At 34.8% G+C, this 14,699-nt stretch overlaps 1 protein-coding gene across 1 annotated transcript; it reads right to left on the reverse strand.

Annotated features, from left to right (window-relative positions):
* Positions 1-9,666: 9,666 nt before the first annotated feature.
* Positions 9,667-14,366, reverse strand: LOC139197318 (uncharacterized). The gene is made up of 5 exons (XM_070824486.1): positions 14,311-14,366; positions 11,337-12,971; positions 11,120-11,250; positions 10,977-11,052; positions 9,667-10,893 (listed from the first exon to the last, which is right to left on the reverse strand). Exons 2-5 carry the CDS (start codon positions 12,958-12,960, stop codon positions 9,734-9,736), a joined length of 2,991 nt encoding a protein of 996 aa, XP_070680587.1. The 5' UTR covers positions 12,961-12,971; positions 14,311-14,366; the 3' UTR covers positions 9,667-9,733.
* Between the last annotated feature and the right edge of the window lie 333 nt (positions 14,367-14,699).

The raw sequence follows: 14,699 nt of genomic DNA on the forward strand, positions 1-14,699 counted from the left end.
AGATGGGTGACTCATTGGGAAGTTCTCATGTGAGTTCCCAGAAACAATACCGTGAGGGCATGCTCGGGGCCCAAAACGAACAATATCGTGCTATGGCGGAGTCGAGCTCAGAATATGGTGGAGCGGGGTCAGGATGCGACAGTGATCACTCTGTTGCTTTTATTGCATCAATAGCATCTATTGGATGTTGGAGTATCATGGCATGTGAACCAGCTATCATGAAAAGGCATTTTCCCCTCTCAAAATCTTTTCTGACTTGAGTTCACCATCATTGCGTTTGTTCTCTGTGTGTTTTGAGCACCTCTTTGTGCTTGTTTTTCTTTTGATTTTGTTTGTGTTGATTGGTAGCGTCCTTAAAAATATGCTAACATAGTAACATATCTGTTTTTATTTTCAAACAGAGCGTTGCTTATGACAGATCGAGTGCTCCTAAGGACTGCAGGATCTCTGGGTGGCTGCGAGGACGGGATGATCCAGAAGTCCATATAGAAATTCGCCTGGCTGAATTTACTTATGACCTTGAGAAAAGCAATGCACAGACATTCAATGTCTTGGACTCGGCAGTGTCTGGCCTTGTCGACACAGTGAGGTTGGACTTCACATCCAACCATGGAAGCCCTTCTCATACTTGCATATATAGATTCAGAGTGCACGGACATGAACCGAACGCCGTTTCTACGATGGCCATGCAGCAGTAGCGTCAGTGCCATTCCATACCATACTTGTGCAGAAGCATTCTCGGGCCACGTCTGTATTAAGTATGAATTCATTTTTTTCTCCTTTTAATTTGTAACTTGGTAGGTCGAGATCTTGTGGTATGTTTCTAGAGTTCTCGATATCGTGTATCGTCTCTTTGACATTTTTGTGTTATCTAGTAATTGTGTATCCATGTATTGCTAGTTGCAGTGACGAATCCAGGAAATAATATTAGGGGTTAGTAAGAATAGTGCGTGCAACGCGAAATTTTTTTTATACTAGAAATAGCATGCATATTGTCATTTCATCGAGTCTTGGTAAGCCTGAAGTCATTTGAAAATGCATACTACAGACATGTTAATGTAAGCAAGGGGCAGCACCCAAGGTATTCATGGACATTTATCAGGTTTTGGTAGGCCTGAAGTCGGTTGGAGGGCAAGTATGAAGCCAACTCTAATCTTCAAAAAGGCAACACTCAAGGTATCCATGGACATTCACCGAAGTTCGGAGGATCAACACTTAGGTGTCTATGGACGTTCATCGAAGTTCAGAGGGTCAGCTGACCCCCTTGCCCCTTAATGGATCCGCCAGTGGCTAGTTGTATGTCATTCTCTCTGTGTTTCCCTCTCTATGCGCGCCCAGTAATGAAATCAGGCAAGGTTACAGGTAAAGAAACAGAGAATTTTCTAAATTTCGAAGTATTATTATGGTTTGCCATTGATGTGAAAGAGTACTTGACCTTGGACCTCACGAAGGCGGTTCCTCCCCCTATGGAGGAGATTCTTCACTTTCGGGGCTGGGCGCTCCCTCGAACTGATATGTTTTAGTTTTCGTCTTGGTGACAAAAATTTACTTTAGAAATTTAATGGTACTCTTTCTCTTTTGCACGCAATCGAAATCCCATCAAAGTTTTCACGAGATCATATGTAAACACTCTACCCTCTTTCATTATCAAAACCCTAAATAAAATAAAAAAATCCATTGATTTCTTTCATTCATTTGCTAAAATGTTTCACTTATTTCAAGCTCTTTTATGTAAAACTTGGGGAAATGGATACGCAAACCAAATACATGAGCATTTAAAAGAGGATATATAGAGTAACTTTTGAACTGTTCATCATAAGATGAATTTTGTGATTTTGTAAATAATGAACTGACTAATTTAAGTTCCTCGTGTTTTGTTGCTCCAATATTTTTATTAAAGGATGCTACAATTCACAACCTCGAATTCGAAGGATTTACATAAATCTTTTTTTCTTGTAGACATTGGGAAACTATAAGCAGACGTGTACACACAGACAGGATAAAAGCATATCCAACAGCCTAGTTAAATGAGGTTTTTTGGCTACTTTAACAAAAACAAAAAAATGCAAAAAAACAATAAGCTTCAACAGGCTAGCTAAATGACTAGCTTATCTTATTCGTCGAGATATGCTTCTCCTGCTGGGCATTTTAAAAGTAAGAGATTATTTGGTTGCTAATTTGTGATTTCACTTAATACACCTAGCTCAGAGAAAAATCCAAGTTATTACAAAGGTCACTATATTTAGATATATTCGTTGATATGCGTTCTCATCTATGTATTTTTTCTCCTTTACGGGCTGTCAAAGTCCCATCGAAGTTTTAATGAGACCACGTATAAACACTCTACCCTCTTTCATTTTGAAACCCTAGATAAATAAATAAATTCATTGAATTACAATACAACGTTCGACGACCAATTTCTAGTTCTTCAATAGTATTTAGTTTTTATTTTTTCTTTTTAAGTTTTTAAATTTTTTTTAACTTTAAATGAGGGTGGAATTGGACTTCAAGGAGTTAAAAATTAATAATAATCTCCGTATGTTTTTGTTTTATTTCATTGACTTGCTAAAAAGTTTCATTTATCTCAAGGCCTTCGATATAAAACTTGGAGGAAATGAATACCCAAACTAAATACACACGACTGAAAAAATTGGTATGAAATATAAAAGAACTCACGATCGCTTAAGAACTTTTTAGCGTGTAAATAAAATGACAATGAAGCCTACTAATATATGAAGCTTATAGGATGTAGAAAAGAAAAAGAAAAATTATAAACGTCAAAATAAATAGAATATATGATAATAATGGTAAACTATAATTGCTGCTTAAAATATTTTGGTGGGTGAAAGCAAATGTGTTTCTACACTAGAAATGGAATTGTGAGCCCTTTCATGTTCATCTTAAGATGAATTTTGTAGCTGATAAATTGACTAATTTGAGTTCACTGCATTCTGTTAGTCCAATATTTCGATCTAACTCTCATCTTCTGTCATCATCCCTTAGTTTCAAACATTGCTAAATCTCTAAACCTCGTGACGTTTTATTGTAATTTCTCTTTGTTGAGTGTTTGAAAAAAAAAAATTTAAAACGGGGGGGACCTACGGTGGTAAGAGCAAAAGAGATGGAGGTTGGGTTTGGAGAAGGGTTGGCCGGGGGGGGGGGGGACCTATATGGTGGTAAGAGCCCCCCGTTGCTCTGATAAAGTCAGCGGGGTTTCTTCTCAGAGTGACCTCCGAGGTACTAAACATCCCTTTACAAGGCGGAATGAAGACAGACAGCGGCAGCCGGAAGAATTTGCTCGTCGGCGGCCAGGAACATCGCGCTTCAGGGCGGGCTTCTTATCAACCACGCGCGCGTACACCTGTGTCAGGTAATTGACTTAGGTGCGCGTAGGTTTTGGTTCGACCCACTCCTTAATGCCCCCACTTGGGTCACAAGTTTACGTGACTGAACTCGGCAAATCGATGTGGGACTAAGAAAACAAGTCCACACTTCACATATTAACGTGAATCTCTCTCCTCTATCTGCTCTCTCATCTCTCTCGTTCTCTTTCTCTCTAATCTCCCTCCTTTCCGATCCTCTTTTTGAAACAGAGCGTTGCTTAAATATATGCTGACTTATCTGTTTTTGTTTTCAAACAGAGCGTTGCTTATGACAAATCGAGTGCTCATAAGGACTGCAGGATCTCTGGGTGGCTGCGAAGACGGGATGATCCAGAAGTCTATACAGTGATTCGCCTGGCTGAATTTACTTATGACCTTGAGAAAAGCAATGCACAGACATTCAATGTCTTGGACCCGGCAGTGTCTGGCCTTGTCGACACAGTGAGGTTGGGCTTCACATCCAACCATGGAAGCCCTTCTCATACTTGCATATATCGATTGAGAGTGCACGGACATGAACCGAACGTCGTTTCTATGATGGCCATGCAACAGTAGCGTCAGTGCCATTCCATACCATACTCGTGCAGAGGCATCTCGGGCCACGTCTGTTTTAAGTATGAATTCATTTTTTCTCCTTTTAATTTGTAACTTGGTAGGTAGAGATCTTGTGGTATGTTTCTCGAGTTCTCGATATCGTGTTTGTCTCTTTGACATTTTAGTGTTATCCGGTAATTGTGTATCCACGTATTGTTAGGTGTATGTCATTTTCCCTTTCTTTTCCTCTCTATGCGCTCAGTAATGAAATCAGGCACAGGTTACAGGTATAGAAACAGAGAATTTTCCAAATTTCGAGGAGACAAAAATTTACTTTAGAAATTTAATGGTACTCTTTTTCTTTCACATATGGTCAAAATTCCATCAAAATTTTCACGAGATCACATGTAAACATTCTACTCTCTTTCATTATCAAAACCCTAAATAAATAAATAAAATCCATTGATTTACGATACAAGGTTGATTGACAATATCTAAGTCTTCTAATAATCTCAGTATGTTTTTGTTTTCTTTCATTCATTTGCAAAATGTTTCACTTATCTCAAGCTCTTTTATGTAAAACTTGGGGAAATGGATACCCAAACTAAATACATGAGTATTTAAAAGAGGTTATTAAATAAAAGGGATATTTTGGATGCAGCCCCTAATCCTTAACATTCTTTGATTAAAAATATTCAAAGTTTGATCAAGGTCCCTTGACTTTGTACACCTCATTATATCACTATTAATATTTATAGTTTTATAGTTTTTACATTAATTGTTTGATATTTTATGAGATTTTAAAATCCCTCATTATAATACTATTAGAAATGGTTACAATAAAAAAATTCAAACATTTTGATTGAATAAATGGATAAAAACTATGTAAAAATAATAAATGGAAAAATAATGTATCCATAGTGTTAAAAAAATTGGTACATTTTACAAACAAATTGGTACATTTCTCATATAACAAAGTGGTACATTAATAAAGAAGAATGGGTACATTAGAAATAAATTAGGGTACAAATAAAATATTAAAAATTATGAATACAAATGAATTTTTAAAAATATAGGCTCTAAAAGAAATTAATACATGGGTACAAAATGAAACTAAAAAGAAAATACTACAAATTTTAAAAAAAAATGTTGCAAATTAAAAGTGGGTACAAACTAAAAATATAAATACATGATACAAAGTTTAGGCATAAAACATAAATATACCATATGTAATTTTTCTATCATTGATTAAATGTCACGTGATAGTATACACATGGGTACAAACACAAATAAAACTTTAAAAAATATGGGCACAAAAAGAAACTAATATATGGGTACAAATTAAAAATGAAAAGAAAATTGGCACAAATTTAAAAATATTTGCAAATTAAAAATAGGTACAAACTAAAAATAAAAATATATGATAAAAAATTTAGCCATAAATATAAATATACTAATTGTAACATTTTTATCATTAAAGGAATATATTTAAAAATAAAAATATTTTATTATTCAAATAATTAATGATGTTATTAATACCCAAGGACATTGATCAAAAATTGAAAATAAATAGGATTTTAATCAATGGAGTAACAAAAAGAAAGATGTGAACCTAATTTTCCGTAATGGTAAACTATAACTGCTGCTTAAAATATTAGGAAAACTAATGAAAAAGGCTTGAAAACTTTGAGTTTTAACGATAAGGACAAAATAAAGGGTAAAGTGAATAGTACCATGTGTTGACTTTTTAGTGTAAAAATATGGTTTTTCGTTAAAGTGAACAGTACCGCAGGCTTTTCGTTAAAACTCCCTAAAATATTTTGGTGGGTGAAATCGAATGTGTTTCTACACTAGAAATGGAATTGTGAGCTCTTTCATGTTCATCATAAGTTGAATCCTAGAGCAGATGAATTGACTAATTTGAGTTCACTGCATTTTTGTTAGTCGAATATTTGTATCGAACTCTTTATCTTTTGTTGTCGTCCCTTAATTTCCAGTAACCTCGTGATGTTTTATTGCATTTTCTCTTTGTTGGGTGTTTAGTCCTGTTATCTTTTTTAACTTGTTTTGGCGAGGTTATTCATCGCGCGAATAAACATCTTATTATGATAATTTGAGATTTTTCGTTGTGAAAAAAAAAAAAAAAAGATGGAGGTAGGGGTCAAAGAGGGGGTACCAACGGGGTAAGAGCCCCCCGTTGCTCTGATTTAGTCAACGGGGTTTTCCCTCTGCCAGCTTTTTTTTTTTTTTTTAAGCGGTGGAAGGACTGATATCTTTTTTAACTTGTTTTGGCGAGGTTATTCATCGCGCGAATAAACATCTTATTATGATAATTTGAGATTTTTCGTTGTGAAAAAAAAAAAAAAAATGGAGGTAGGGGTCAAAGAGGGGGTACCAACGGGGTAAGAGCCCCCCGTTGCTCTGATTTAGTCAACGGGGTTTTCCCTCTGCCAGCTTTTTTTTTATTTTTTTAAGCGGTGGAAGGACTGATCAACGTCCCTTTAACAAGGCGGAATGAAGACAGTTATTAGCCGGCCAACCGGCCCATAACAAACATCGCGCTTCAGGGCGGGCTTCTTATCAACCGCGCGCGCCACCACCTGAGACAGATGTGCCGTCCAAGGTGGACGATCGACAAACGCCTACATATCGAGTAGGGTTGATTGCCTCGGGTGCATGATTGGTTTGACCCGCTCTTCTTAAAACCCCTCCCAACCATCCTTAATGCCCCCACATGGGTCACAAGTTCACGTGACTAAACTCGGCAATTACAATCGCACGGGTCAACTATATAAACGGATAAGTTTCTGATTACCTGGTCGATGTGGGACTAACAAAACAAGTCCACACTTCACATATTAACGTGAATCTCTCCTCTTATCTCCTCTCTCTCTAATCTCCCTCTTTTCTGACCCTCTTTTTGAATATCTTTGTTTGTCCAATCAAATTTTATAGTAATTACTGAATCGACTTGAGAGTTACTATAGAATTTTTCTTCTTTTTAGTTATTAAAATATAAAAATAATTTAAATCACATATGATAATTTTATGATGTGGGAAGATTGATTCCGAACATTACTTTTGAGTCTCATCATGTCCATCATATTTGCAACATACTCAGCAAACATTTACTAAATAACCTTATCTTAAAATAATTTAATAAATCCTCATCACACCCATATATCCATTCATAAAAGGCACAAGGAAGACCACATATTTATATGGTATATCAGTGCATCATTTAACGTGGCAAATGATGTATATAATCAACATTTAATGAGATAAGTTCAGTAATTGGTGTGGCATATACACATAATTTGTCACATCAGATAGTATGCAAATATGGTACCAACATGTGGCCTCTCTAGCATTTTCCTATTTTTCTAATACATACGATATTATCTACATAAAAAAAATGAAAAATGAGCTAAGCCTTACAATATAAGGGCAATGGACATTGCTTTTGGTACCTGTATGCATAATTATCTTCTTCCCAAAACCAATACCTAGCATTTTATGGTTACACTGTCGACAACCAAAAGCAAGTTGAATAGTTTTGGTTGGAAATTTTTGTTCCGTCCAATTTCAGTCTAAAAAGTTTCAGTTTTACACACAGTATAAAAATTTTAAACATCTTATTAATCCCGATTATCTGGCAAACATATTCTCCGCATCATCATGATAAAACATCTAATTAATAATCCGGTTATTCCAACAAACCTATTTTCATATCATTGCGATAGAACATCTTATTAATAATCCGATTATTCCAATAAACCCATGTTCAGATTATCACGATTAACATCTAACTAAGAATCACGAGTAAATATTTAATTAATAATCACAATAAAACATCTAAATAAACCCATTTTCAAATAATCACTTTTTGTTGGTCCAATATTTTGATCCAACTCTTAATTTTATTTTGTCATCTATTAGTTGCAAACGATGCTAGAACTCATGATGTTTTGTTGCAACTTCTCTTTATTGGGTGTTTAGTGCCGTTAGCTTTTTTAATCTTGTTTTGGCAGGATATTCTAACGACCAAAACCTTAAATTTCTAAATCCAAAGATGAGCATCATTTGGTACTACGATTTAGTAGTATTTCTCTTAAGTGAGAGGGCTTAAGTTCGACTTTTGTCAAATGTCAATTTAAAGCACATTATTGCTAGTTTATTGTGAGGTTAAACACATCCTTCTCTTAGCATAAGCAATATTGTTTGTTAAAACGAGAGACAAGAAACATAAAACGCAATGAAATGCCTCGAAGAGGAGCAGGTTTGAAGTCTTCTTCAGAGTGTCAAAAGTTGGACCAGGATGTTAACCCCTTCATTTTTCTTCGCACCCATTTTTATATCATCACGAATAGACATCTAATTAATCTATAATAATTAATAATCTTTTCTTTAAAAAAAAAAAATGGAGGTCGGGGGTTGAAGAGCGGGACCTAGGGTGGTAAGAGCCCCATTGCTCTGATAAGCCAACGGTATTTCTCAGAGAGATTCTGAGTAAGCCAAGAATTAGTCCACAAGGACTGTAAGTAACAGCTTTGTTACAAAGGTCAAGAAGTTCAAACAAGGTGGGATCATTTACCACGCGCAAGCGCCGCGTCAGGTATGATCCCCCTAAAAGAACAGGAAAACTAATGAAAAATGTTTGAAAACTTTAGATTTTAAAGAATAAAGATAAAATAAAGGGTAAAATGAATAGTACCAGGATTGACTTTTTAGTGTAAAAATATGGTTTTTCGTTAAAATGAATAATACTGGGAACTTTTCGTTAAAGTTCCCCTAAAAGAACACGTGCTAACTTTCTCTTTAACCCCTCCATAGACCATCCTTAATGCCCCCACTTGGGTCACAAGTTCACGTGACTGAACTCAGCAACTGTCGGTGCACGACTCAGCTATATAAGGCCATCTCCAACCGATGGCTGGCCAGAGGGCTTGTTTTAGCCCTCTGACCCTCCAAGATTCTCCAAGATATTAATATTTTAATGAACAATACATGGTCATATTTGCCTCCGTCTCCAACTGAGAGCCAAAGGACCAGATGGCTCGTTTTAGCCATTTCACAAAAAACAGTCTCCAACCGAGGGCCAAACATAATTTATTATTTAAAAACTACAACTTAAATTCAAATCCAACGGCTAAGTGATGCCAGCTAGCCGTTGGATTTGATTTTTTTTTTGCTATAAATAGGGTGGATATTGGGATATAATTCACACAACTTTGAATTCAATCTATTTAAATTCAATCTCTTCCAATTCAATCTTTTTCAATTCAAGTTTGCAATGAATTCCAACTTTGGATCCTCTTCAGATTCCAATTGGGGGTCCTCATCCAATTCCAAAAAAGAAGCAAAATGGGCGCCAATGAGACGAGAAGATGAAGAGTCTGATGAAGAAGTTCAAGTAAGGCGTAACAAACAAAACATAGCAGTAGCCATGGCTGCGGCCAAGGAAGAAAATATCGGTGATATCGGAAATATCGGTAGTCCGAAAACACGGAAATATCGATGGAAATATCGGTAAAATATCGATATCGATAAAAATTACATGGAAACCACGGAAATTGTAAGAAAAACTTGGAAATTTGTATTGAAACTTTGTAGGATGTTTATTTAGTCAATTATCTATTAGTTTATCACAAAAAATTGGAAGGAAATGCATTGCATGATGGATTTAACATTATCAAGTTGATTATATAGCGATCTGACAAATATTATGAGTGTAGAAAATATGTAGTAATTAATGAAAGAAGTCTAAACACACCATAATCATTTATATATAATGAATTAGTACAATATTTTACACTTTAGTACCACATAGAGTTCCTATGAGGTTCAAATTTGTCACTATCTTCATCATCTCTATGTGTAGAATGAGTGTATTGTGAAGAGTAGTTATCAAATGATAAATCCCCAAAATAGTTTTGCATGTAATTGTTAATATGCCACCCATATGGATCCGAGATTGGTTGAGGTTGTCCATAAGAAAAATCATTTGAAGATTGAGGCTGGGATTGATTCCATGAGTCGCTCGATTCCATCCCAACAGGAATGGGATATGAAGGGTAGGGAAATGGTTGGTTATGAGTATAACCATAGTTACTACTTCCCAATCCAAAAGAGTCTGAAGTTCTAGATAACGAGTCATCTTCTTGACTTGACAAAATCCCTTTGCCTCTTTCTCTGCGAGTATAGTCCTTCCCTATGGCACCAATTCCTGGTCCTGCCCGCCTACTGCCATGGTCATCATCTTGTGTTGCATGCGTGAAGTTTGCCTCACCAGTGAAGGGGCTCATATATCCGGGAGGTGGTGGTCCATAATAGTTTCCATATCCACCACCACTACCTCCAGCTCCACTACCTCCAGCTCCACTATTTCCTTCATCATTCCCACCTCCTGTGGTAGGTGAGTCTCCTGATCTTGTACTAGAGCTATCATTAGTATCAGCACGATGTTGTGGTTGTGTAGGATTGGAAAAAGGTGGAATTCCAGTGTTGCTTGGCATTGGGTGCAAAAGTTCTTCGAAAGAGTCAGCGCTGCTAGATCCCACCTCCTCCTCTAATACTCTTTCTACATTTATCCCTTCATTACGTGCTTCTTCAGCAACTCTGGGAGCTGGGTTGCCTTCATCATCATCTAAATGAAGAGGTCTAATCCATTGAAAAAGTTGGTTACCCTCCGTATCATCATCTTCACCAACAATATCAAACACATCTAGTGGGTCACCACGGTCGACATGATCGATTTCTGCTTCCTTATCTCGAATTTGAAGCTTCATGTTGTAGTAGCAATAAACTAATTTTTCCAAGCTACTATGAGCCAACTTATTTCTTTGCTTTGTATGGATGAGTGCAAATGTGCTCCAATTTCTTTCACAAGCTGATGAGGAAGCTGTTTGTGATAATACTTTTATTGCTAACTTTCTCACAGTTGGTGCATCGGTCCCATACATGATCCACCATTCAGCTACAATGAAAAATAATGTTGATAAGCCTAATAACTCCAACAAATTCTATTATAAACTTATAGTGAAATATGTTTATACTCACTAGGAGACATATTTGTTCGAGCAGCAACTGATGTTGGTTCTCCAAATGTTCTTCTTGCATCTTTAAACCATGTTAGCTGAATACAATAAATTGTGTTAGTTTAATCCAACAAAGTAATTATTATAATTTAAGTAATTGTGTACCTCATTTCCAAATTGGCCAACTGCTGGTGATGCAGGGTCTAATTTAGAGTATACATTATGTACAGCACGTATAAGGGTACCATCATCTCCAACACCGGGTCTGTATTGGTATCGGGGATTCAAATAATATGCTGTTCAAAGAAACACATACTCTAATAAGATAAATAATACTTATGCAACTAAAGAAATGAATTGCAAATTATGACATAATTTATACCTGCTGCATGCAAATCGTGGTATAATGTTTTATACCATCGGTCTTCAATTATTTTTACGACCCACCTTGCACCATGTTTTCTTTCCAATTCATCCTTCACTACACGCATCAACTCATATACAGCCCCCATAGTAGGATACACTTCTGTGTCAACGATCCGTAAAACTTTGTAAAGAGGTTCAAACACTTGACACACATGTTCTGTTTGACTCCAAAAAGCATGATCAAGCACTATACTTTCCACCAAACGACCTGTATTTGAGCGGCTAAAATTGTGGTTGGCCCAATCATCACTGGTGAATAGTTGCTTCAACCCTGCTTTCTTCTTGAGTAGGCTGTTTAATGCAATATAGTTGGTGGCGAATCGAGTGGTAGCTGGACGAATAATTTCTCCTCTGCAAAATTCACGCATCTTTGCCAACAACCAACCGTGATTGTAAATATAATTAGTGATCGTTCTAGCTCTTTTGACCACAGTAGCAACATTCTCTCTCTTCCCCATTGCCTCAAACATAAGATCAATACAATGTGCTGCACATGATGTCCAAAACACATTATGATGCTTCATTAACTTTTTTCCAGCTTTGACAAATGCAGAACCGTTGTCGGTCACGACTTGGACAACATTATGCTCTCCCACCTCCATGATTACATCCCTCAATAATTTGTAAATATACTTGTAATTCTTTATATGGTCTGAAGCATCAACAGACTTCAGAAAAATTGTCTTGCCCTTGGAGTATACCATGAAGTTGATGATAGATAATCTGGTCGGGCCGGTCCATCCGTCACACATGATTGTGCAACCATTAGTTTCCCACTTTGACCTCAACTTGTTAACATACTCGCCAATGTCTTTATACTCCATATCCAAATATTTGTTTCTTATCTCATAGGGAGTGGGAGGTTGTACTCCAACACCGTCCTGTTGACATCCCACTACCATATTTTTGAAATGATGTGATGAAGCCTTCGCAGCAGGGACATTTTCATAGATAAAGAACTTGCTAATTAGACGCCCCATTCCCTCCTTCACATTACCTCCCTTGAAATAACTCCAAACACTCTTTTGACGTGCGTTGGATGACTTATATAAACTTGGGGCTATTGGTGGTGTTGGTTGTGATTCTCTAAGACTGCCTCCCCGTCTCATTTGTGCACCACCACTTGTCCCGGAACCTTGTCCCCTATTAGGAATTTTATGAAGGTGTTCTCTTTCCCATGCTGACTGTTTGGAGGCACGTAATGCTTGTTTCAAACTGCGTCGTTCTTCAGGTCCCATGTCATCATCACATTCGTCCTCATCGTCATCCTCATCACTGTCAACCGCTTGGCCATAGACTTCTCCCCATAGCCCAGCTCGAATATTTTCCATTCCTTGTGTCATCTTTTCCTTCTGCTGTTTTTTATTTTTTAATAATGTGCTGATGAATGCCTTCACTTCTGGGGGGACATTATCGCATCGTTGGACATTTTTTGATGGATCTAATCCACTAAGATGATACTTCAGTCGTGTCACTCCGCCACTCTTCATTACCCGACCACAATATTTGCAAATTGTGCCATGTTTGTTTCCGTCTATTGGGTCTCCATGTTCCCAAGCTGGATCACGTTTACTTGACATCTTAAACGTACCTATATTTATTTTTCATTAAAATTAGACAATTATTTTTTGATAAAAATAAGAGAACCTAAATAATAAAGTTATTCTACAGAAGAATTAAATACAAAGTAAAGAAAATGATTGTAAAAAGTTAAGTAATTATACAAATAATATGGAATAATAAAACCTAATATTAATGAATAATAATCCAATTTGATAATAATTCAATTTAATGAATAATAATCCAATTTGATAAAAAAAATCCTAATATAAAACATGGTGATGAATAATAATCCAATTTGATAATAATAATCCAATTTGATAATAATCCAATTTAATGAATAATCCACCAATTTGATAAAAAAATTATCCTAAATTAAAACATGGTGATGAATCATAATCCAATTTGATAATAATAATCCAATTTGATAATAATCCAATTTAATGAATAATCCACCAATTTGATAAAAAAATTATCCTAAATTAAAACATGGTGATGAATAATAATCCAATTTGATAATAATAATCCAATTTGATAATAATCCAATTTAATGAATAATCCACCAATTTGATAAAAAAATTATCCTAAATTAAAACATGGTGATGAATCATAATCCAATTTGATAATAATAATCCAATTTGATAATAATCCAATTTAATGAATAATCCACCAATTTGATAAAAAAATTATCCTAAATTAAAACATGGTGATGAATCATAATCCAATTTGATAATAATAATCCAATTTGATAATAATCCAATTTAATGAATAATCCACCAATTTGATAAAAAAATTATCCTAAATTAAAACATGGTGATGAATAATAATCCAATTTGATAATAATCCAATTTAATGAATAATCCACCAATTTGATAAAAAAATTATCCTAATATAAAACATGGTGATGAATAATAATCCAATTTGATAATAATCCAATTTAATGAATAATCCACCAATTTGATAAAAAAATTATCCTAATATAAAAGAATAATAATCCAATTTGATAATAAAAAAACCTAATATAAAAGAATAATAATCCAATTTGATAATAAAAAAATCTAATATTAAAGAATAATAATCCAATTTGATAATAAAAAAACCTAATATTAATGAATAATAATCCAATTTGATAATGAAGATGGTAAGGGAAATAAAATAATAAATAATATTAAACATATTAAAATTATCCTAGGGAATAATTATACAACATTACTTAATTACTTAAAACAATTAATATTAACATTACTTAATTACTTACAAAAATTAACATGCAAGTATTAATTACTTAAAAAGATTCACATACGAGTCCACACAAATTTATTTGTTGTTGTATAAATTACAATAATATAAATTTAAGTTTGTAAACTTACCTTAAATATTGAAGCCTTTGTGTTCAAGCTTTGGAATGGATCTGGAATGACTTTGAAAATGGTAAGGAAAATAAAATAATAAATAACATTAAACATATTAAAATTATCCTAGGGAATAATTATACAACATTACTTAATTACTTAAAACAATTAATATTAACATTACTTAATTACTTACAAAAATTAACATAATTAACATGCAAGTAATTACTTAAAAAAATTAACATACGAGTGCACACAAATTTATTTGTTTTTGTATAAATTACAATAATATAAATTTAAGTTTGTAAACTTACCTTAAATATGGAAGCCTTTGTGTTGCTTGGCGTTGGAAAGGATCTGGAATGGTTTTGAAAATGGTATGGGAAGAAGAATGTAAGTTAAAATTC

The sequence above is a fragment of the Malus domestica genome, chromosome 07, assembly GCF_042453785.1.
Source record: "Malus domestica chromosome 07, GDT2T_hap1".
In the NCBI taxonomy this organism is placed as follows: domain Eukaryota; kingdom Viridiplantae; phylum Streptophyta; class Magnoliopsida; order Rosales; family Rosaceae; genus Malus; species Malus domestica.

Coding starts and splice junctions, on each gene's coding strand:
- LOC139197318 (XM_070824486.1), bottom strand. CDS start 12,960: ATGTCAAGTAAACGTGATCCAGCTTGGGAACATGGAGACCCAATAGAC. Junction 11,251..11,336: donor CCACGATTTGCATGCAGCAG/GTATAAATTATG, acceptor TTCTTTGAACAG/CATATTATTTGAATCCCCGA. Junction 11,053..11,119: donor TTGGCCAATTTGGAAATGAG/GTACACAATTAC, acceptor TATTGTATTCAG/CTAACATGGTTTAAAGATGC.